This window comes from Diadema setosum, chromosome 18, assembly GCF_964275005.1.
Source record: "Diadema setosum chromosome 18, eeDiaSeto1, whole genome shotgun sequence".
NCBI classification, from domain to species: Eukaryota; Metazoa; Echinodermata; class Echinoidea; order Diadematoida; family Diadematidae; genus Diadema; species Diadema setosum.
This window is the reverse complement of record NC_092702.1, coordinates 20,118,263-20,142,827: the sequence shown is the minus strand read 5'-3', so window position 1 is coordinate 20,142,827 and position 24,565 is coordinate 20,118,263. Positions and strand designations below refer to the sequence as shown.

At 40.5% G+C, this 24,565-nt stretch overlaps 1 protein-coding gene across 4 annotated transcripts in view; it reads left to right on the top strand.

Moving 5' to 3' along the window:
- The window catches only part of LOC140241516 (bromodomain-containing protein 8-like), a 46,775-nt gene that overhangs the window by 10,201 nt on the left and 12,009 nt on the right, over window positions 1-24,565 (top strand). The window contains exons 2-10 of one of the 4 annotated variants that reach the window (XM_072321253.1): window positions 6,033-6,239; window positions 9,693-9,742; window positions 10,502-10,705; window positions 11,349-11,425; window positions 11,929-12,074; window positions 12,505-12,657; window positions 15,189-15,309; window positions 19,617-19,702; window positions 22,671-22,778. In XM_072321253.1, the coding sequence (XP_072177354.1) occupies window positions 6,081-6,239; window positions 9,693-9,742; window positions 10,502-10,705; window positions 11,349-11,425; window positions 11,929-12,074; window positions 12,505-12,657; window positions 15,189-15,309; window positions 19,617-19,702; window positions 22,671-22,778 (1,104 nt within the window). In that variant the 5' untranslated portion in view covers window positions 6,033-6,080. Of the gene's footprint in view, window positions 1-6,032; window positions 6,240-9,692; window positions 9,743-10,501; window positions 10,706-11,348; window positions 11,426-11,928; window positions 12,075-12,504; window positions 12,658-15,188; window positions 15,310-19,571; window positions 19,703-22,670; window positions 22,779-24,565 lie in introns of all 4 variants that reach the window. The other 3 variants (XM_072321252.1, XM_072321255.1, XM_072321254.1) reach the window with 3 other exon arrangements.

Genomic DNA, 24,565 nt, shown 5'->3' with positions numbered 1-24,565 from the left:
TGATATCGCGAGTGGTTAAATTCGCAATCGTAGAGTATTTACTGAACTCAGAAATGTATACTTGCATGTCACATTCATATCGGGATGAGAGTTAATGTTTTTGCATAAGTCTTTAAATTTGCGAATAGCACCTGACTTAGGAAATTTGCAAGAATAAAAACAATACCTCACAAACTATTTGGCTTATACAGTATTAAGACCTGTTTACTTTTAGATATCTCAACCATTTCAAAACCAAATTTCATCAAATAAGCTTTGAATTCCTCTTAGAATTGTATGCTCTTTCATATTTCCCATTTGGTTTCTCATTATCTCACCAAAAAATAAGTTCGAAACTTGAAGCCCCATATCTACCAAAACTATGCTATCCTTTAAGTAAGTATTTACAGTATGTTCCAAGTACCATTCAAGGCTACAATACATTGTAGTTGGCACAATTTATCGTGCCACCATGAAGTCTCAAAGTACACCCTGATAACATGTGTACATGTTTTTGGAAGAAGAAACGATGGCCTGAATTCTAGGTTTTTCATGAATATACCCTGGACTTTAAACAGTGATACTCTACTGCTCTCAATATGGGACTGGTTCCTCAAACATTAGAGAGTTCAAGATGGAGGCATACTTTGGCATGTGCTGGAATTCAAAATTCAAATGTTCCTGATAAATCATAAAATTAGGTTGTGGTTTTATGGCAGAGCCAAAGGGGTTGTAAATTTTACAGCAGCCTATATGTGGTAATCAACTTAAACGCTACATTAATAGACAAGGAATTATAACATGAATATGGTTGCTAATGGTGGTTTCTGTGTAAAGTCACATATTTTGTTATGGCTGTTGTTTATGGGGTTTTTGTTTTTGTTTTTATTAAAGCAAGGCAACTTTCACATGGTACTCAAAACTAATTTTCTACCTCAATATTAGCCATAAAACCAGTGCTCTATTTCACTCAAAGTTGTGGATGTGAAGCAGGGGATCAGAGCTGAGTAGAATATTTTTTATATTCACGTGCAATCCACATTTATCGCTGTGTGTGCTATTTCTTCAAACAAAGGTTCTGTAGATTTACGTTGGACATTATTTTAACAAAGTTTGATCAAAGAAGTGCAGTGTTTGCTCTTGGCGGGACCTCAAATTGGTCATGTGAAGTGATGCATTCTACTTTTGACATGATTGATGTGCATTTCATAAAGTAACCTTCTCAAATTTGGCTTCTGATTGTGAATTACAACTGAAGATCTGAAATGATTATGGGAATAACAGGCTGTCAAGTATTGGACACCCTGAAGTGTTTAGTTTTGTCACACAGTGCTTCATAGCAAACCTTTGCCAAATGCTGAGCAAGTACTGTTAAAATGGCAAAATTATGTACAAAATGTTGGTTTTGGGGGTATTTTTTTTTACTAAGATGGAAAAGTAGATGTAAGCTGCTGCTTTTTATGTACAGGTATAGGACATGTTACCAATCAGTTCACATCAAATTTGGAGGACACAGTGTATAACACTCTGATATGATACCATGTGAATTTTGATTTACAAGGTAGTTTGAATTCATGTTACGTAGCCAAATCCAAGCTAATTGATCCTTTATGTGCTCATGCACTGTCAAACTTGCCAAGCTTTTTCATCAACATTCAGTAATCCACCCAAACTTGACCTAGTTGTCAATTTCGGCATGCCTACTCAGGTGTAGCAATGTGCCTGAGTCCAACTGGAAGATCATGGTGACACAGTTGGGATCAAGAGGATTAGATAATATCTATTTATTGATGATTAGTTTGACAGAAATCTGTACCAATCAGTGAAGAAGGCACTCTCCTCGGAAGGATGAGGCTGTGGGATTTCCAGAAAAGGCCTAAGAAATATCTTACACCAGTTTGATGACATTAACATAATATGGACTGGCCTTGAGGGGATACAACATTTATTGCCTGAACTAGAATTGTATTGCTCAAGTTGAAGATGAGGGCAATACAATTGTAGTGAGGGCAATTAATGTTGTATCCCCCAAAAGTAGCCAGTCCATATCATTATTTTTACCCATTTCAGGCATCTTGAGCATTGATATGAATCATTACAATGTAAACTTTTTACAACTTCCCAGTTCGGGGTATTCCACTCGGCGCCAGCTTGAGCTATACACCACACTGCATGCTACATCCCTATGCACAGTTTAGGTAGGGCCTATGTGGCATGCATATTTTTTTTTAATTTCAATTTCAAATTATTTTTATACTTCTTGTATATCAATAATACATAAAAAATAACAACACAAGTTCTTTTTTACCTTGTCAACAATATAAAAAAAAATTACATACATGATAATAACACAGTAATTATAATGATAACTGGTCGAAATCGAAATGGGGTTGTACAAAGAGAAGTATGATGGGACCTACATATGTACATGAAAGCAAGCTTGTTTGGGTGTAAGCCCCGGATAATGAGTGTTTGTGAAAGAGAAACGGAGAACGGATAGAAGTTCAGACCAGGTGATTTAATGATAACAAATAAGGGAAGTGGGGTATGCCTATATGATTAAGAAATAAAAGAAAAAGAAAACTATAATGCAAACCATAATTGTGACCAAGCTATCATTTGTCTCCAAAATATATAGGACATGATTGACATATAAGGCCTGCTTGAATATGTAACAGACAGCTGACACAGGTGCAGAGATCGTCCTCTATTTTTATGTGTTAACTTATGGGAATTTGCCCTTCATTGCGAAACCACTCCGCAAGAAAACTGTCATCAACAGCAAACTTTCATCACTGGGAGCTCTAGTGCCCGGATGCTATATTCCCTTGTTTTTTAACACGCAAATCCCATAGGCGTTTGTCAAAGAGGGGAATATGAGAATTCACCCCTCTTCTCCCTGCCGATGTGTAATACGAGGGAAATACAATGTTGTAGAACCACAGCTGAGATGCCTGATACGGGTAATAATTGGTCTTATTCACGTGAGTAACATTCATGAAGCCAGAAATACATGATGTATGTATATTCTGCTGATAGAGATTTAAGTCAAAGCAGTGGTGGCCTGCATATCTATCAGTGTCCAATGAGTACCAGAGCTGTCAGTTTCACAAAGTTCTCTTACCTATGTAAGTGCGTCTTTCCCTTGCTCCAAATCCGTAATTGAACTGCTTGTAGCCGTAGATTATCCCGAACGTCACCAACCCGGAATATCTGTCGTTGGGCGGGTCTGCGACGGAGTCGGGTGCACCTGTGACATTCCTGATGGCTTGTGCCTCAATCCAGTTTGGGGAGCAGAAGGACGCGATCAGCATACAGCTGATGCAGAACGAGAAGCCAAGTGTCACTCCGTACAGAACCTTAACGGACGTCTTCATCTCGGTAGACTCGATAGAAATGCAAGCTCTCGAGTGATGGTCAGGGCTGGTGGCGGCAAACAATTATGTGGCAGTTCTACCGATGTCAGCAGCAGGGGTTGGACCTATCGTGGACCATAGGAGGGATGCAGATTTATGGCAAGGTCTAAGAGAAGGGACTGTGGGGAATGGGGGATGGTGGTGTGGTGTGATGAATACGTGGATGATGTCCTCAGATAGCAGCTTGTCCGAGAGTCACTCACATGAGTTATTCATACATCGCTTTCCATTTGACCTTGAGCCGCTGGATGACCAACTGTTGATGCGGTCCTGTCTCTCCTCTCTTTGGAAAATTTATTTGAGGTCTGTGGTTCTCCCTTGTGCCCTGAAGTTTGTGGTTGGTCAGTTGCTACCACAGGTCTGCAGCGTGCCCACTAAGAAATGAAGAGATAACATAGTTCATTTAACAGCATTGGAGTGATATCATAGTCTTGATTGAAAAAAGACGTCAGTTATAATCAGTGGTAGCAGGACCTCATCCTGTTGTTGATTTTTTTCTTCTTTGTTATAACCCTGGGAAATGAAGAATTTGGAAGCTCCAATTGTTGTTGATTTTTTTTCTTCGTTTTTAAATGCCCCGATAAAGAATATGTACATGTATTGATAAGCCATCCTATTGTGTACTTAAAGAGTTGATGATTAAAGGAGGCCGTAGGAGTTGGATGGTCTGTCCTATTGGTCTATGTTATTGTTTCTACGGAACTATGACAACTTGTAACAGCTAGAGGTCTCTTTGTGACATATAGTACATGTATCATACATACATATAATTTGATTGTAAGATATGGCAATGTGTTAATGAGACAGTAAAACAGAATTATACATGAAAATACATTTGATCATCAAATGTTTTAATCATGCCAATAGTGTAGAATACTGCTGAGTCTCAAATGGGCATTGATACTGCATTGATTTTCTCTTATGTGAAAAAAAAAAAAGATAAGAAAGGAAAATGCTCCTATTGAACAAGAAGTCATAGATACTCGCAGTCACAGTGACCAAAAAACAAACAAACAAACAAACAAACAAAAATTGATATGGAAGATATACAAGATATAGTTCTATAATGCATTATGCCCAGGCACATGAATCTATTGATATCACAGTGTGGAATAAGGTGAACAACAATCTTGATCAAAGAGCCAAACCAATCAAGAAGCTGTCGGCAACGAACCATTGTTCACTATAAACCAACTATCTAAAATATCTGCAATGAAATCGAGATGTATGATAGCTCTGGTCCACTTGCGTGAGAGTCTATCAAATGTTCAAACAATTTTGTATAATGATAAACTCTCCCATGTACCTATTTCATATGAATGTTATGCAGCGAATATGAGTTGGCTTATGAACAGGCATTACTGTTGATGTATCTGTCTGTATTCATGACTTAATGTCCATGTGAATCTGACAAATCAAAACTAAAAAATGACTCTTTATGAGTTGTCACATCCCGGTGCCCTGTCATAGACCACAGTAATCATTTTCATGAGATATTATTACATGTTACATCAGTTAGATTAAAAAAAAAATAAATTCTCTCATTCTTTCCCTGAATAAAGAATATTCTTGATGCAACACATGAATGGATAAAGTACAAAGAAAAGGGTATCAGACCATTACGGAATTGAATTAGTTATCATACAATTTTTAAATTAACATGGTGGCACTTTGACAACAGAGCACACATACAAAGACAATTAATGCTAAGGTCTCAAGTTTTCCTAACATGGACATGCCACCAATTGTATACCCATTGTGTGAATCAAGATGAAATGAAGCGGTGAACCCTGAAAGGAATTCCACTCACACGAAAGCCAAGTCAGCAGAGCTGAAGAAACACATGTGATGATACAGACTTTCACAGCCCAAGAGTCGGCAATCAGCTCACATATAATAGGCCTCACCCGCCATTGTGTCATTAGTATACAGGCTTACAGTGAGGAGCGAAAATTACAGCATGCAAACAACTGTTCAATATATTCTGATGGGGATTTTTTTTTCCCCCAGATAAATTGTTAGGTGTGATACATATACCCTCTGGACTTTACTCTCACAACTGTTTTAAGGATGTTTGCCAGAAAGACTTTGCCCCCCTTGTTTGATTGCTGTATGTTTAATCAGTCGTGTCAACACGGTATGGAGGGGGCAGTAAAATATTGCTAGGTCCACTCGGGGGAGCGAGTCTGTATCATATTCCTACACCTGCAGAGCACTGTTGCCCCCCGCCCCCAGCCCATGTCATCTTCCGTTTTGTGAGGTTACTCATTTTTCGCGCGAGTACGAGTTTGCCTTTAATACAGTGATTACCGTAGTCGCTAAATTCAACTGTTCGTAAGTGTACTGCACTTCTATATGAGTTTGGTGGTGTCATTCCTCATACTGTGCCTTGAGTTGTGAGAGGGTCCAGCCTGAATGGAATCTGTACATTTGGTCTCTCTTCCACTCCACTGCCAAGAGTTACCACTGCACTTTGTTTGAATTAATTTGGTTGAAAAAAAAAGGGGGGGGGGGAAATTCATCATCCTGGATTCTGATGTTGATTAATTCAAGATTGCAAGGCATGTGTGTTCGTTGTTGTTGTTGTTGTTTTTGCTCACCTCAAGTGACTTCTCTTAATTGTTTTTTGTTTTCAAGAGTTCATAGCACAACTTCTGAGTAACCTAACCGAGTAGACCCGTCACCATGGCGACAACGGCATCGCTGGAGCAATGGACAACGAGAGAGAAACTGTGTCTTGCTTCGTCCGTCATGCGGAGTGGCGATCAGAATTGGGTTTCCGTCAGCCGAGCCATCAAGCCCCTCATCGATCCCAGCCGTCCGTCGGACTGGTTTTCACAAAAGGTACCCATCCCACCCAAAGACCAGGACCTTTTTGGAGTGGGGGGGGGGGGGGGGTATGGAATCCTCCATCGGAGAGAGGGAGAGAGAGTGTGGGAGTGTGTGTGTGTGCGTGTGTTATTACCTCTGCCAAGGAAGGAAAAGGTTAAGTGATCATTGACGTCAGTTTGTCTGTTTACAAAATATCTCCAAAACTTGTGAACGGATTTGAATGAAACTTGCAGGAAAAGTCGATAATGACACAAGAAAAAGATGATTAAATTTGATAGTGATCTGCGAATTTTTATTGATTTTTATTGATTTTTATTGATTTTTTTTGGAGTACAAGATCAATGAACTTGAAAGTTCTAGCTGCGCGTTCTTGAGGTTTACATATGCGTACTAAAGTGCATGCTGATCTGCTGATGATGTAAACAAAAAGTTGGATGGCTTGGCGGGGGTCTGCGCTCTCCGAGTGCCTTTCGTGTTTTCTAATGAGATCACTAATTTGACACTCACAGATCATGAATTTGTAAAGGAAGTCTGACCAGTAAGTCTCCCGCAAGATGGCATTATTCCATTTGATGTTACATTCACTGGAGACTTGGGAAGATATTTTTTGTCCCAGTAAAGAGTGAGTTGCATATGATTACTCTAATGATGTCGGTCACATGCTAAACAAAGTACCCAAGTCTGTGTAAAACCAGTGTGCAATCAGTTGTGAACAGTAAACATTTGTAGCTGGGGCCATGCAAATGGGTAGAACTGTTGATTGCTGTATTCATGTTGTGTGTGTGTGTGTTTTACATTCAAAATTGATTCTTTTTTATCTAAGGGGGAAAAAAAGAGAGAAAGAAAATCATTTGGATGAACTCCTTGTGCAAAGAACCTTGTAAAGTGGTTTACAAGATGGGTCATTGTTGTAAGTCTTTGGAATATTAAATGTATAATAGTGTTTTCTCAAGAAATTGGAAATAGTAGTGAACATGTACAAAACCATGTATGGAGCTCTGCGTGTAATGGACACCATAATTGTGTCCCCAGTCATTAGATTTGAGTAGCCAATCAGTTGAAATGTTTTTGTAACAACTTCATTCGGCTCTTCGACATCCCCAGCAGTCTACCACTTTTGCGGCCTAGCTGCCATTTGCAAGAACAACAGTAAGGGTTGCAGATTTCCTATATGCACTGGCCAATGCGATTCAAGACCACCATTTTTGCTGGTCACCAGTTGTTCGTGTTGTGAGCAAAGGAGGCGAGATGATGGCTGATAGAATCCAGGCTGATAGAATCCAGCTCACAATGAAAAAGTTCACTGGCATATTGAAAGCTAATTTGTGTATACTTTCCTCAATCAAGTTCTGCATCGTTGACCGCACAAACTGTTTGGGTGAAACTTTGTTTCATGAGCTTTTGCTATATAGTTTGGGGTTGTTTTGTCGCTTTTGTTGTTGGTTTTTTGTTTTTTTGTTTTTTTGTAAAACAACACTCTCCAAATCAAGGACACAGTCTATGTTCATTACCGATACCATAAAAAGAAAAGTTTTTGTTCTACTGCAAAGCTCTTTGTTGACAAGTACTTCTATCTTTCTCTGCAATGAATTAGTCAGATCATCTATTCTAGTCACCTTGCTCCTACCGATATAATTCAACTTCGTTAGGCTCAAGTATTGTTTGTGTTGATATAAATGCAAACTGTATGTCCCTCGTCAATGTCAGCGAGGGACGAAGCTGTACAAAACACCATCAGCTGAAGTCATACAATGCATGTCTGGATGCTAAGATTGATATTGTTGTTTTAGATTTAGATCCGCTTTACAAAGTCACTTTCACTTTTGACTCTGTGTGTGTGTGTGTGTGGGGGGGGGGGCTAAGTAATCAGTAGGAATCATATTTTCCATGGTGTTTGGATTTTTCCCCTTAGATGTCTGCAGGGAGAGTACCGTAGTTCATCATGTATGTGGAACTGTTGGCATTATAGGAAACAAAGGTATCACCACCACAGCATGGGGTTGAATCGGTGCAATTATCTATCCCTTTACTGTTGGAACCGTGGTCTTACCAGTGTGCAAACACTCATTACAGCTACGTAGGTGTGCCCACTTGGGACTGGGCTGTTTTGTTAACCTGTTTGTGTGCTTTAGTAATGTTGTCTGTATGGAGATTTCACCCGTAACTCATACAAATGCAAATGTTGTGATTGTAAGATCCTCCCATGAACACCCAAATTTCATGTGGTTGCACATCTATAGGCAAATGTTTAGTCATATAATATTCCATGACACAAATTTATCTGGCCACCTGTAGAGGGCAGCATACCACACATCACATGAGGACAAGGGATGAGTTTTTACAGAGTTCTCCATTTTAGGCTGCAATGTATTATGAGTGTGATACTGATTCTAATCTAATTCTAATGGATGTGATACTGATTCTAATTCTGTTATATGTTGTCCATGAGTTTAAAGGGAAAGGGACAGCATTGCACCCAAGAAAAAAAAAAAGGATACATCTTGTTAAAGGACAAGTTCACCTTCATAAACATAAGGATTAAGAAAATGCAGCAATATTAGTAGAACACGTCAGTGAAAGTTTGAGGAAAATTGGACAATCGATGCAAAAGTTATGAATTTTTTAAATTTTTGTGTTGGAACCGCTGGATGAGGAGACTACTACAGCTTGTGATGTCGTATGCGTACAACAGTATAAAGAAAATGTACAGAAAATTCAACATATTTTCACTTTTTTTCACATGATAAAAGAGCTCTTGACTTGCCTCTTTCTAAAGGCGGGGGAATAATATTTCCCATAACATATGTCGGTAACGAGTCAAGGGAATGTGTATTTTTTTCAAAAGATGAAATTTTGTAAAATTCTCTTTATATTTTCCTTATATTGTTGTACGCATGTGACATCATACACTGCAGTAGTCTTCTCATCCAGCGGTTACTGCACAAAAACTTCAAAAATTCATAACTTTTGAACGGATTGTCCGATTTTCCTTAAACTTTCAATGATGTGTTCGACTAATATTGCTACATTCTCTCGATCTTTATGTTTATGAAGGTGAACTTGTCCTTTAATTTCTTTACCTCTTACAGCTAATATGTACAGAGAAAATATTATTGAACAGTTGTGCAAGTAAGCTTTGGACGTACAAAGACTGCATGATTAAGATTCAAAGTTTGAAGAGTTTTAGATATGAAATGAATCATCAGTTAACTGCATCTCCTTTCATGGATACCAAGTGCCCTGTGTGAGGTGACAGAATGTCTTGCTATGTAAAACATCCTCTTTAATATGCAGGGGGGCTATTCAGTCTATGTAATTTACAAAACATGGTTAACTTCTCCTAAAATGCCTACTTGATTGGTCTTCTAAGCATGCCAGATGTGGATTTTCCTAAATTGTTGTTGTTTTATCATCACGCTTTGTTTGTTTATTGTTTTCTTGCCAATTCTGTCTTCTATATTGTAGAATTGTGCCATCCAGTACTCTGCCATGCTTGAAGCTGTTGACACTCCAAAGTAAGTTCTTCTTTTTTTCTCCCTCTCTCACATCCTGTCACTTGTTTTGTGTGTCTTGTCAGGTCTTTTCATTTTAAAGTGATAAAACTACACATTTAGATTAACTTGTGTAACGTGTGTAACTTAGATTAACTTGTGTAACAGATCAATGCCATATTTTGTGTAATTTATGATATTTCAAAAGATTATGATAATATATTGTGTCTTGAACTTCTCCAATACTACAGTATATTTACAAACATTTGCATTTTTTTATTCATCACAATCAATAAGGATGTTAGTAGCATGAAATATTTCTTTGACCATTTAAGGCATATTCCTGCCCTCCATGTCCTTCCATTGCTTTCAAGTCCTTTAATAACTGCTCATACATTGTACATGTTGGTCTAGCAAACATGAACGCATATTCAGTTGGCATACGTGCTGCAAGTCATCAGTCATGGCCATTGCTGTATAAATGAAGAGAGTCTGGCCAACTCGGTTTACAGCTTATGAGTTTTAAAGCCTGTGATTGGTCCAAACTGGTGTTGTGAACTTTGTGGAGCCATGTTGTTTTCAAAGTGTGCTCATATGCAGTGCCCATTGTTCATTACCCCTTATTAGGCTCGCTTTCATTATAACGTCTGAGCGTACACGCTAACCCTCTAACACGTAATATGCAGGGGAACAACATGGCATCCAATTTAGCAGTTGTCCAGACTCTCTTTATATACGGCACTGGTCATAACTATGCCCCCCGCAATGCTCTTGCCAATACAGGAGAAAGAGGAGTGGGGAGAAGGGGGAGGTGGAGACCCCCGTCGACCTCCTGGTCCGCAAGATGACCCAGGAGCGCATCGAGGAGCTCCAGCAGCAGATCAGTGAGGAGAGGAAGAGATTTAAACAGCTGCAGGAGGAGATCCGGGCCATCCAGTCCGGCCAGATGGATGACCAGTTGCCCGCCATCTGGGAGGGCATCCAACAGTAAGGCATTGCCATCTGATACCAGGGCTCTACAGTGGAACACTGCCACTGATGAGGATAATGATGATGATGATGAGGAGGAGGAGGACGATGAGGATGATGACGACGATGATGACGACGATGATAAAAGTGGGGGTGATCATGATGGTGATGGTGCTGATGAAGATGATAATGATACTGATGATGATGGTAATGGTGATAGTGATGATGGTGGTGGTAATAATGATACAGATGATGATGTACATGGTGATATGATGATGATTAATGCTGATGATAATGGAGGTAATGGTAATGAAGATGATGTTGGTAATAGTGGTGGTAATTGGAATGGTAATAATGATGTTTGTGATGGTGATGGTAATGGTTATAATGATAATGATGATGATGATGACAATAATGAAGGAGGTGGTGTTGGCATTAGAAGTAAATTGATCCAGAAATGATAATTGTATACAAATAATAGTATCAATTGCAGCAATAATGTAGAGTTGATTAGGATGATTGGTGTTCTACCTCATAAGCAAGATGATGATTAGTAACACGATGATGATAACATAAGCCCAAGACAGTCAATGTATGCGTAACTGCGGATGTCTTGGTCACATTTTCTGGTCTCGTTGTGTCCTCGTTTTTGTAACTCCAGGAAGAAAAAGGAGGAGCAGGAGGCAGCGGAAGCCAGGAAGCTGGCTGCAGAGACCAAGGCAACAGTAGCAGTAACTGGTGAGATGAGATGACTCTTTTGCTGGTGGCAGTCCCATTCCTGTTGCATGCTTTAATAAAAAAAGTGAAAGTCTATCCCATGCTCACATTTGCTGTACAAGATGAAGTAAAAATAACCAGATCCTCAAGTGTCCACACTTTGATATTTGGAGAGCAAACACTGCATCTTGGGGCAGGGGGTCTAAGTAACTAAACTTTTGAACTGTGAATGTGGGGAGTTTGTTATATGTTCCCAAATACTTATGTGGTTCATATATGTGCTGCTTTGCTTGTGGCATATATTCATCTGACAAAGATGTTTCTTTGTAAATGTGTTCTGCATTCTGAAGCTGTTTTGAGGTTTTCGGGCATGCTTAAACTGGCTGCCAGGCTTTTCAATTCATAGAACCTTGCCCTGTACTTCAGTAGCATAGCGTGAGACATCATCCCTGTGCCAAGGGTTTTAAAGTGCTTCCCGACATGTAGATGTGTCCTTGGATGTCCATCTTCTCTCCTTCCTGTAGCCAAGCCCAAACCTGCCTTGCAGGCTCCAAACAAGCGGCGCCCACCAATCAGACCACCTAAAGTCCCTGCCAAGCAACAGGCCACACCCACGGCGTCAGAAGCCGAAGAGTCTCTGGCAGAGTCCGAGGCCATCATTTCAGTGGAGGTATGTTTTCCTAGCTTGTTTGTGACAGCTACACATGAAGCCGTTGTCTTGCACAAATGATGATGATTGTGACCTGAAGAATAAGGCTCCTTTCTCTGAATCCACTCTCATTGCCAACCTGACTCGGGTTTGTGATTCAGTAAAGTAAATGTAAAAGAGAATTCGTCCATTTAGAAGACATACAAGAATCTGTGCAATAATCTCAGCATCGTCTAGCTCAAACGATGACAATATTGACCTTAAGAATATGCCCCTTTTTCATTGAATCCACTCTCACCCCCAACCTGACTCGAGTCTGTGATTCAGCAGAGCAAATGTAACAAAAGAGTTCTCTCAGCTGGAAGACTCACAAGAATCTGTGCAGCAAGCAATCCTAACTCTGACAAGATTGATGGAAACTCTTTTTTTTTTTTTTTTTTTTTTTTGACAGAGCCCTGAGCCTGTTGGCATAGCAACCAACGATGCTGAGGCGGATGTTGGGCCCAGGGAGGGAGAGCAATCCCAGCCTGCTCTGCTGTCGTCGTTGCTCACCAGCCAAGAGGAGAAAGCCAAGGGTGCTGGGAAGGGAGACGTCCAATCAAAAGTAATGATTCATAGACGGCGCACAAAGTCATCTATCTTCAACACTTATTTGAAAAGAAATTTCATCATGATGTTATGTTGCTTTGTAGGAATACAGAATAATCAGATGGGTAGATCAGGGACAAATGGGGAAGGGGGGGACACTCTTGTTGGTTTTAGATTGAAAGAGTGTGTACAGTTCTGATCGAGGTGAGGATTTAGCTTTTAACGTTTTGCGAGATATTAAGAAACCACTCTATGAGATGTCAAAGAGCGTGCAATTTTAAGGGGTATCAAAAGTTTATTTGATGAAAATCGGTCTTCAAATGGCTGAGATATCCAAAAACAAGGTGAAACAAAGAGATCCTAATAAAAGGTGTGGCCTGTCGCCTTTTATTATTATCACTTTTTGGATATCTCAGCCATGTGAAAACCAATTTTCATCAAATAAACGTTGAATCCTTCTTAAAATTACATGCTCTTTCATATTTCATGAGAGGTTTCTCATTATCTCACTTAGGGATGTTCAAAACATGAATCCCCACCTCAACCAGTACTGTTCAGTCCCTTTAACTTTAGTGAGAAGAAAGTACTGGAGATATCCACAAATGAGTTATCGCAAAATTAAACCTGAGATTTGACATCATATTTCCAACAACAAAATCATGCACTTGCACCATCTTGGACTTGTACAGACTAAATTTATGTATGTGTTGTCTATTTATTCATTTATTTCAAATCTTTAATCTTTCCAATTAATCAGAGTTTGGTTGCTCAAATCAATGTATGGTCTTGTGTTTTTCACTACATGCAATGTGAGACATTACAGTTGCTATTGCACATTGTGACAGGTACAGAAAGAAGTGTGTATCAAATGAATAAATCAATATTTATTGTATGTCTGTCTGTCTCTCTGTATGTATGTATATATGTGTGTGTGTATGTTTGTATGTATGTTTGTATATATGTATATGTATGCAGTATGTATGAATGTGTAATTGTATGTGTATATATATGCAGAGATGCTAACTGGGTTTTTAGCTCACCTGAGCCGAAGGCTCAAGTGAGCTATTGCGATCGCTCTTCATCCAGCGTCCGGCGTACGTCGTGTGTCGTCCGTCGTGCGTCGTGCGTAAACTTTTTACATTTTCATCTTCTTCATGAGAACCCCATGACCGATTTTCACCAAACTTGGCAGGTAGCATCCCTAGGGGGATAGGATCTCAGTTTGTTCAAATGGGCACCATGGCCCACCTGGGGGGCCCCAGGGGTGCCCAAACACCCTAAAATTAAGGAAAAAAAATCTTCTTCTCAAGAACCAGAAGTGATAGAGCTTAGTTAATACTATGAGTTAGTACATTGATGACTGTAGTTTCAAGTTTGTTCATGGGGGAATCAGGGGTGCCCCCCTTGGGACCCAGGGGAGGGGGTGGGGAGGGGTCCTAATGGGGCCTAAATTGTACATTTTCATCTTCACTTTGATATCCCCATGTCTGATTTTCACCAAACTTGGTAGGTAGCATCCCTAGGGGGATAGGATCTCAATTTGTTCAAATGGGCACCATGGCCCACCTGGGGGCCCCCAGGGGGGCCCAAACCCCCTAAAATTACGGAATCTTTCAAAATCTCCTAGAACCAGAAGTGATAGGGCTTAGATAATACTATGAGTTAGTACATTGATGACTGAAGTTTCAAGTTTGTTCATGGGATTGGCAGAATCAGGGGTACCCCCCCCCCCCCCCCTTGGGACCCAGGAGAGGGGATGGAGAGAAGTCCTACAGTTGTAATGGGGCCTGAATTGTACATGTTCATTTTCTTCTTGAAAACCTTGTGATGAATTTTTAGCAAACTTAGCAGGTAGCATCCCTAGGGAGATAGAATCTTAATTCCTTCAAGTGGGCACCATGTCCCTCTTGGGGGGGGGGGGGCCCTAGGGGGCCCACCTCCCCCCCCCCCCCCCCCCACATTAAGGAATATTTAAAATCTTCTACTCTAGAACCAGAAATGATAAAGCATAGTTAATACCATGAGTTTGTACATTGATGACTTTAGTTCCAAGTTTGTTCATTGCAGATCCAGGGCTGCCTGCCCACCCCCCCCCCACCCTGGAGTTGGGGGGGGGGGATCCATATGCAGACCTAACTTTCCAATGTTCTTAGGTAAGAGTGTGCAAGAATGCATGGAAGGTGAAATTGCGATACTCAGGTGAGCGCGTGACCCCCGGGTCTCTTGTTTTTAAATCAGTATCTAGGATTGTTTTTTTGTTGTTTTTTTTTCTTTACCCCCAAATACTGCAGGATTCATGGAAATACTGTTTTTTTCAAGATTTTATTTCATGACACATATCTACACAGGAAAGGTAAATATAATTTTTTCCACCAAAAATATGTATGTTTTTTTTCCAGCCATCAATTTACCTCAGTGCCATTTGCAAGGACGGCATCCCTGTATTTGTGTATGTGAGTGTGGCATATATTACTTTTGTATGCACATTCTGTGGTATTTTGTCAAATATCTAATCGGTGACAAACTTTTCTGGCCACGTTTTACCAGGAGGCAGTGACGATAGAGGAGTTCACGCACATCTTTACGGACAGCACCAAGGCCACGCCCACCAAAGAGTCCGCAGCCAATGAGAAGCACAAAACTGGTGCCGCAGTCACCAAAGTCAAGGGTTAGTCATATGTTAAGAGTAACTGTGTAACTTGTTGACTGGTTTTCAAATCTGAATCTACGCTCGAGGGATGTGGGGATGGTGCGGATTAAAACCAGATTTAGTATTCATCAAAAATTTCCCAATTTCACACTCCACTGACTTCTGGAATTGAAGTTCTTTGTGTTTGTTTTCTAAATGGAAATGAAAGTTTGACAGACAATTTGACACTAATTTCACAAAGGCAAGCAGGCCGTGAGTACATTTAAAACCATTGCACATGCATAGTACACACAAGTAATGCAAGAGGTCTGGGAAGCCTATTATTATTAATTTTTATGGAACATTGTTGGCGAAGTGATTTTCTCCAAGGATTTCTGTGATTGGTGCTGAAATACCTTTAGTTAGCTAGAGTTGCTAAGATGGTATATGAGACATGTGGATAGCCGTCTTGATATGTAATCTTGAGACTGTTTTTATCTACCCCCAGCAGATACTCGATTTCCAATTGACAAAGTAGAAGGTTTGAGTCCCTCTCTCTTCACTTCAGCCGCCACATTATTATGTATACCTTAAGGCATCCTTCTGAGGCCCATCAGCGGAGAAACTTTGTTCATGTCTATATGTTTGCCTGTTCTCATTTGGGGAGATCATGCAACAGCTGTGCACAATTTCTAACACATGGGACTAACAAAATGTAGGTTGGTGGGGGGGGGGGGGGGGGGAGGTACCATGGAGTGGGCAGGCTTGCCTGGCTGGCACGGATATGTTCGAGAATCCCCGTAACGAATAATTGACTAGAGTAGAGTGTTACTGATTAGCGTGCGCTTCGGTCCGCAGATTTGCGGATTTATGTTATTTGTGGTTTTTTAATATACCCCACTGGGCAGTGAATAAATTGGGCACCCAGTGAATCCCCATGCTACGGGTACTTTAAGGTACTTCAAAATTTATTGGCAAATTTTTTGCTTGTTCTTTTGTTTTGCTTCCATGTGCTTTGCAGTGACATTGATCACATTGCGTTAACAGAACAATCAGAGACCCCCCCCCCAAAAAAAAAAAAAAAAAAAAAAATGAACAGTCAAAAGGTTATATTTCTGAGGTAAAAGCTTTTGCCTATATCTGAAATTCATAATGAATACATTGCAAATTATCTCACTGGACTCGAAAGGATGTCTTTAGGTAATACCTCTGTCAACAGCATTGGCATTTATCATGTGAATTTTGTTGGCAATCCTCTGCAACTTCACTCTTGCATCACCCATTTGTCTAACTCTACCATTCAAATCAAGAATCCTTAGATATATAATCATGTGCTGTATATCCATTGTGACAAAGTAACTTCATACTTAATCGATAGATGCAGTTATTCTGATTCTGTTTTCCTGCATTTGTTTTTAATCCTGGCAAAAAAAAAAATTGAAAAATAAAACTCTCACACTTACAACTGATGCAGTATGCTTTAAAAGCTGACAAAGAGTGTAAAGAAATTGTTTGTATGCAATGCATGTCAAATGCTAAAGATTTAAACTATGCAATTTGTTTGTAGTGTCTCCCCACCCTTTCTCCATCCCTCCAAACCCCACCCACTCCTTTATGAACCCTTAGTGCTATATTCAAAGAGATGTCTTTTGACAATCTCTCCCTCAATCCTGAATTCACAGTATTTATTTTTGTCTTGCCTTTACTCCCCCCCCCCCCCCCCCCACCTTCCGGACTTCAAAAGCCTGCACTTTGAAGAAGAATTCAAGACTGTTTTTTCAGTCTTCAATGTATTCTTTTGCATTTTCCACCTTGATATTTTTGTTAACATATTGTAATTTTAAATTAAAGTACCTGTCACTTTTTCAGTATAATCGTGTATACCATCCACCTCTATGGATGATAATCTCTCTCAAATGATGATAATAATGATGATATTTATGACATAAAAGACATTTAAACAAGCGCATAAGCTTAGAAAGTGCTTGAGTTTTCCTAAACAAGTTCGACATCCATAGTGTTCTTGATAATAATGATGATATTTATGACATAAAGAAAAGGCATTTAAACAGTCACATAAGCTTTAAAAGTGCTTAAGTCTTTCTGTGGCCTAAACAAGTTCGGCATCTGTAGTGTTCCTGAAAAGTCCTGGAAATATGCAATAAATTCCATGAAAATGTTAAAAGTGATAGGGCAATTTTGGAATGTAAGTCTGATATCTATGTCTCTGCCGTGAAGGATTTGAGGGATTTGTAAACTTTTAGAAATCAAGATCTTTTATCCTGTGCATTGAAGTTATTCTGCAATTTTTCAGTTGTACAACCTCCTCCTCCTTCTTCTTCTTCTTCTTTGTAGAGAGAGAATATGCAGATATATGATGGCAGTATTCATTTTGTTCAAGTACTGTAATCTAGGTTTACAGATAAGGCTTTTCACAACGTCTTCAATCCATGAAAAGCACAGACTGATGATGCACATGGTAGTTTGTAGTCGTGGCAACATAACGACAATAAACATTGTCCACACCACCATCGACCATCAGGAGACATACATGTAGATGTATAGACCAGCTGATCATCGGGTTAAGTCATTTTTCACGTGGTATTGTGTGTATGTCCCAAGCCGGCGCTCATGATTTTTGGTAGACATTTTCAGGTGGAATGCATGAGATTGCATGGAGCAATGCTTCATGCTTTCTGTCCATACATATACATCCGCGTAAATTTTTTTTAGCACAGACATGCGCAGAAGTAGCAGGATGTATCGTCCATCTCCCTCGCAGCATCACCTGTCGTTTGCAAGGCATTTCTGCCATTCCATGACAGAAGGAAGCAACTCTGCAGAATGAGTTTCCTAGTAAATGAAGAAAAATGTCATTGTTTTATGAAGATACCTGTAGAGTTGCTTCCTATTGATATGTCTGTATTTCAGAAATTAGGGGTCATGTGACCTCAATTTCTTCACCATCAGTTAGAGCATCCATAAAATACCCCAAATCAAGAAAATCAAGAGATACTCAAAAATGAAAAGTCAACTTTTTGTTGGTTTATATTAGTCTAATTTCTCTCTTACTTCCTTTGATCGTCTTTTGAGGGATTCATGTTCTTCTTTTATAAAAATTCTGCAGAATAAATCCCCCATCTCTAGAGGCCCATTCTCACTTTTGTTTTTCTTGGAATCTTCAACATTTTAATGAAATGTTTTATTGTGTGTCGATCTTGTGTTCACAGTATACATTTGTATATCGGAGCTGGTTTGAAAATGCAGTTCCCCCTTCTCGCAGACACTACAATAGCCGTGCTCCATTGATAGAAGTAGCATCAACTAATCAGTCATACATGTTTGTTGTCCCCCTCTTCTTCTTCATCATTCTGCACTCCTTCTTGCCCCCCTATTTTCCTCCCACCCTCCACGCACCCACAATCACCCCCTAACCCCAACCTTGTCTTGTTGACCATTTGCTGCGTGTTCCTCCGCAATTTTCTGAATTGAGCTGGGTCTGAAGCAACACAGATATTACCGAACATATCTATCTTTGTGCATCTGTTAAATGCGACTGCAGTGACATCATTAGTTTATTTGTGATTTACCCCTGGAAATTACTGATGCCCCCAAAATAAAGAGTGAAATTGACGTCTAGAAACCTTGCTGTTTTTGTGCCTTTGCCACAAATTGTAGCCAGAGGCACTACAGTATTTTATATAAAATTCACAAAGCATTCCCACCCACCTTTATGTGTGCATGTCACACACACACACCTAAGCAAATTTCAGATATGAATTTTCCTTTGTGAAAAATCCCAAAAGAATGACCCATCTCTAACCATATTCTGCTGTCCTGCTGACAAGGATGGCCTGGGAAATTCATTTTTTATTACTCTTGAGTGAGTGTTTCATTTTCTGAAAGCATTGTATGAGTGCAGTTGCTGTCAACAAAAAAAAAAGAATGAAAGAAGAAAGAAAAATCAATCATTTCAGTATGAAGGTGAATGCTCTTGAACTTTTCCATTCCTCTGGATTTTACTATATGACTTCAGCAGTTGATGGAGTGATATCCAATTCTGTGACGTGGAGTGTGACCCATAGTTCTATGGCTTCATACGCATCTATACTGTTGTTGAAGCCTCCAAAAAGGAGAGGTTGTTTGGTGTTCTCGCAGTCACCATGTGGCAAGGTGCCTGATTGGTGTGATGTCTTGTCTGCTTCAGAGCCAGCCGGCCAATAATCTTCTCCAATCCATTCCAAGCAGCGACCAGCTCACTAATCAGTCTTCATTCCATTGCCCACACTCTGTTCTCGCAGAGAGTCCCGCCCTTTCTAAGCTTCTTCTCCCATCCCCTTCGGCAGAAAGTGGAACAGCCCAGGACAAAGATAAAGCAGATGTTGAGTTGGAGGATGCCATTTTGGATGATAGGGAGGAGGCAATTGCAGAGGTTTGTGAATTCAGAGGTCTTTCTTATCTTTTACATTACATTTGCAAATATATCCTTCTTTTTCATTTTTATGTAGAATAATACTGCAAAGTGAGACTCACTCGAGTAGTTTGATGATATATGTAATAAGATCAAAATATAAAAAAGCCACTTTTCTTTTATGCAGGAATTGTTTAGAAAGGCACATTTAGGGAAAATGTACATTTTATACGGTTTAAAGAAAAACATAGTTTTATGTGCTTTTTGTGTAACCTTTGCAGTCAATGTAATATTCATGTGCAGTGTCAGAATGATTTGCTGCCAGTTTGTTGATTTTGAATGATGTGTCTTGTAGATTTCACAGGATCTGCACTTTTACATTATCAGGCTGGGGAGGGTTGTAATAAAAGATAGACGCTCAGCTTGTATCAACAGTGCTGAGTTAAATATCTGATAGATTTGTAATTCTCACTAGCTCTTAATATTCTGAGAAAATCTTTGGTATATTCCAAGCCTGCTAGATGATGAATTGTTTGTGAATGTATCATTTTTTTCTCCAACAAGCATTTGAGTACAACTTTCTTTTCTTACAGCCTGAGCTTTGGTAGTGTGTTCTTGTGCCTCCTAACTGTTTTCCGTGCACTTTAATGTGATTACTTACACTACAGTCCCATTCATACTATGAGAAACTATGTATGTGTAAGCTTCACTTCCCAGTATTTTGCTTCCTCCAGTTTAGGACAGTCTGACTGCTAACTTCTCAAAAACAGACCAGCGATATTTCCCAGGAAGCTTCCTGCTTGTGCTTGGGAAATTTCTCACTTCCCGTGAAACTACATCTAGTTTTGTGTAGTGTGGCCATGCATGGATGAAACTGCAAGAAGTTTGTCACATGATAAGATCCACTTCTGTCACGTCTGTGGTCGTTGAATTGTTAGCTCACCTGAGCCAAAGGCTCAAGTGAGCTATTGCGATCGCCCTTCGTCCGGCGTCCGGCGTCCGGCGTCCGTCGTGCGTCGTGCGTTGTGCGTCGTGCATAAACTTTTTACATTTTCATCTTCTTCTTGAAAACCCCAGGACCGATTTTCATCAAACTTGGCAGGTAGCATCCCTAGGGGGTTAGGAACTCAATTTTTTAAAATGGGCACCATGCCCCACCCAGGGGGCCCCCAGAGGGGCCCAAACCCCCCAAAATTAAGGAATCTGTAAAAATCTTCTTCTCTAGAACCAGAAGTGATAGAGCTAAGTTAATACTATGAGTTAGTACATTGATGACTGTAGTTTCAAGTTTGTTCATGGCAGGATCAGGGGTGCCCCCCTTGGGACCCAGGGGAGGGGGTGGGGAGGGGTTCTAATGGGGCCTAAATTGTACATTTTCATCCTCTTCTTGAGAACCACATGACCCATTTTCACCAAACTTGGCAGGTAGCATCCCTAGGGGGTTAGGAACTCAATTTGTTAAAATGGGCACCATGCCCCACCCAGGGGGCTCCCAGGGGGGGGGGGGGGGGCAAAACCCCCCAAAATTAAGGAATCTTTAAAAATGTTCTTCTCTAGAACCAGAAGTGATGGAGCTAAGTTAATACTATGAGTTAGTACATTGATGACTGTAGTTTCAAGTTTTTTCATGGCAGAATCAGGTGTGCCCCCCTTGGGACCCAGGGGAGGGGGGTGAGGAGGGGTCCTAATGGGGCCTAAATTGTACATTTTTATCTTCTTCTTTAGAACCCCATGACCCATTTTCACCAAACTTGGCAGGTAGCATCCCTAAGGGGTTAGGATCTCAATTTGTTCAAATGGGCACCATGCCCCACCCAGGGGGCCCCCAGGGGGGGGGGGCCCAAACCCTCAAAATGAAGGAATCTTCAAAAATCTTCTCTAGAATCAGAAGTTATAGAGCTAAGATAATACTATGAGTGAGTACATTAATGACTGTAGTTTGGAGTTTGTTCATAGGAGATCCAGGGGTGCCCCTCTTGGGGGCAGGGGTGGGGTGGGGGGGGGGGGGTTGGGAAGGTCCAAATGGGGGCCTGAATTGCACATTTTCATCTTCTTCCTGAAAACCTCATGATGGATTTTCGTCAAACTTGGCAGGTAGCATCCCTAGGGGGTCAGGATCTAAATTTATCAAAATGGGCACCATGCCCCACCCAGAGGGCCCCAGGGGGCCCCAATCCCCAATAATTAAGGAATCTTAAAAATTTGGGCCCTTATTGTACATTTTCATCTTCTACTTGAGAATGCCTGGTCAAATTTTGGTAGAGCTGTGAATAATTTAGATTAGTGACTGCGTGAAAGGTGAACTTGCGATACTCAGGTGAGCGCTAGACCCGCGGGTCTCTTGTTCTTCTTGTACTTGCTGTGCATTTGTACGCTTGATACGCTATCATTTTTCCTGCGACATTTGAGGAGGGCGAGAAATTTTTTGCCCATGCGAAGCATGCGTGTTAGGGACCGAAACTACAAGTATTTTTTGCATCGCTCATGTAGATTGTTAGTAGTGTGATCGTGTGCTCAAAACTACAGGAAGTGATTGGAAAGTGAATGATGCGTAGTTTCTCATAGTCTGACCAGGGCTACGTTGAAGTAATGTTTGCATGAAAGGACTAAATGATATGCTATTAATGCAGTGAATATAATGGCAGGAAGCACCACAATGTACTTTTGAGTGATGAACCAGTAACGCAACCATGATGTCTTTTGTAGCATGCAGTCCCTTCAAACGTAGTTGATTCTGTTTATGTCATTGGGAGCCATACAAAAAAAAAAAAAAAAAATGAAAGACAAGTTTGACAATATTCTGCAATGTCCAGTACAAACTTGGAGCAAATTTAGAGACTCGTTGAATGTTTGTAAGCTGCTGTACTCGCCCAGTGGCAGAGGCATAAGGGCAGCTCTTAATTAATCTGTGACATGGTATGTCCTTATCGCACACATCTCACCGTCACCCCAAACGTGGTGTCTCGTTTGAAATTCCGGCGAACTGTAGGCAGAGGAAGGTGTGGAGGAAGGGGTCGAAAAAATGGAAAGTGTTGAAACGGGAGAGACGCCCGAGGGCGAGGCGCAGAAGGCTAGCGGTGACAGGACCGACTCGGAGGTCAGGGGTCAAGCTCAGCATTGGCTCTTCTTCTCAATGCATCTGCTATTAACTACATGTATCTTACAGTTAGGTCGCATAACACTGTGGCTCACTGGGACACTCTATTTCATGTTCGACAAATATGCCAGCTGCAACGATTTTGCAGGATTTTGTACTTTTTGGGGAGCGGTTGTTTTGTTGTGGGTGTTTTTTGCTCAAACAAACAGAAGAGTGACAGTTTTATCATGACTGGGATTTCAACATTTTAGAGAGTTGTGGAAGTTTGTTTCTCCTGAGGAGGAGTTTCAGGAGTTTCTCCTGAAATGTGGAAAGTGATTTTGAGTACAGACTTTTCGTGTGATAGTCAGAGACTCACATGGCACAAGGTAAATTTTGTAGAATCTTTTTCCCAAATTGTATTATTGCATATATGTCTGTTGCAGGAAAGGTAAAAATACTTGGGGGGGGGGGGGCAAAAAATATATACTTTCAGCTTTGAGAATACTGCAGTGCTGTGTATAAGGTTGGCATCCCTGTGTAGACGTTGGCTGTAGATACTTGAGTCAAATCAAACAAACAGAAAGGTGTAAATAGATTTGTCAAATATGGAAATTTGATCTTATTTACTTTTGTCATACTTGTGTGATGATGTCATGGCATTGCCTCACAAATCTATTAAACATGCTCACAAATTTTCCTCTTCAAATGAATTTAAGAATGAGACTTTGTTAAAAGAGTTGTTTTGATGTAAGGATCATAACTTTAAAATGGTGTGTTAAAGTCACTTAATTGTGAATGAAAATGATATTCATGTGTCTGATTTAAAAAAAAAAAAAATCAGAATTATTAAGTGATGACTCCAGCACCCATCTACAAAATTTACCTTGTGCCATGTGAGTCTCTGACTATCACACGAAAAGTCTGTACTCAAAATCACTTTCCACATTTCAGGAGAAACTCCTGAAACTCCTCCTCAGGAGAAACAAACTTCCACAACTCTCTAAAATGTTGAAATCCCAGTCATGATAAAACTGTCACTCTTCTCTTTGTTTGAGCGTGCTCGATGCAATCACAGTCACCGTCTTGTGCATGGATAGACGTGTCCCTTTAATGCCATTCTACTCAACAGCTTGGCAGACTTGAGGTAGACTCATACCGTTTACCATGACTAACCCATCACTCATCCCATCCCCACATGCTTACATTTACTCTCATAGTAAGATGACAGGCATTTGGTTAAGGCGGTGTCACACCTGTCCAGGCAAGCTACGCGGGCTTGTGGCGAGGAGGTAGTAGAAGATTTTCGTAGAAGATTTTCCGCGGGCGGACAAGAATGTTTGCAATTTTCGCACTTGTTTCTTACTTACTAGACGCGTGCTACTTAGCTTCTACTTGTGTGCGTTCCGTGTGACTCGCGTGAGAGCTTTGAAACCGATCCATTTTCTGTTACGAGCGACTTACGGGTATTGCGAAGTACCTGCTTTGGAGTTGCCTGTGAGGTGCCAGCGGTAAGGGTTTCCTACTTGTGTTCTTCGTGTACCTCTACGGGCAACTCCCGTGACTCTTCCGGAACAAGTTTTGAGCATGCTCAAGGCCTTGTCATATCGTATCTGGGGAAGTTTTGCGGCTTGACTTGCGGGGAAACAAATTTGCTACCCGGAGCTCTCCGCATTTGGCCCGAACTTGACAGTACCTAGCACTTATCTCGTCCTTAGTTGCCCGAAGGTGCGCACGCTAGTCCAATTTTCCCGCAGCAAAGTTTTGAGCATGACCAAAACTATTTCCGGATGAGTCGCGAGGATTGC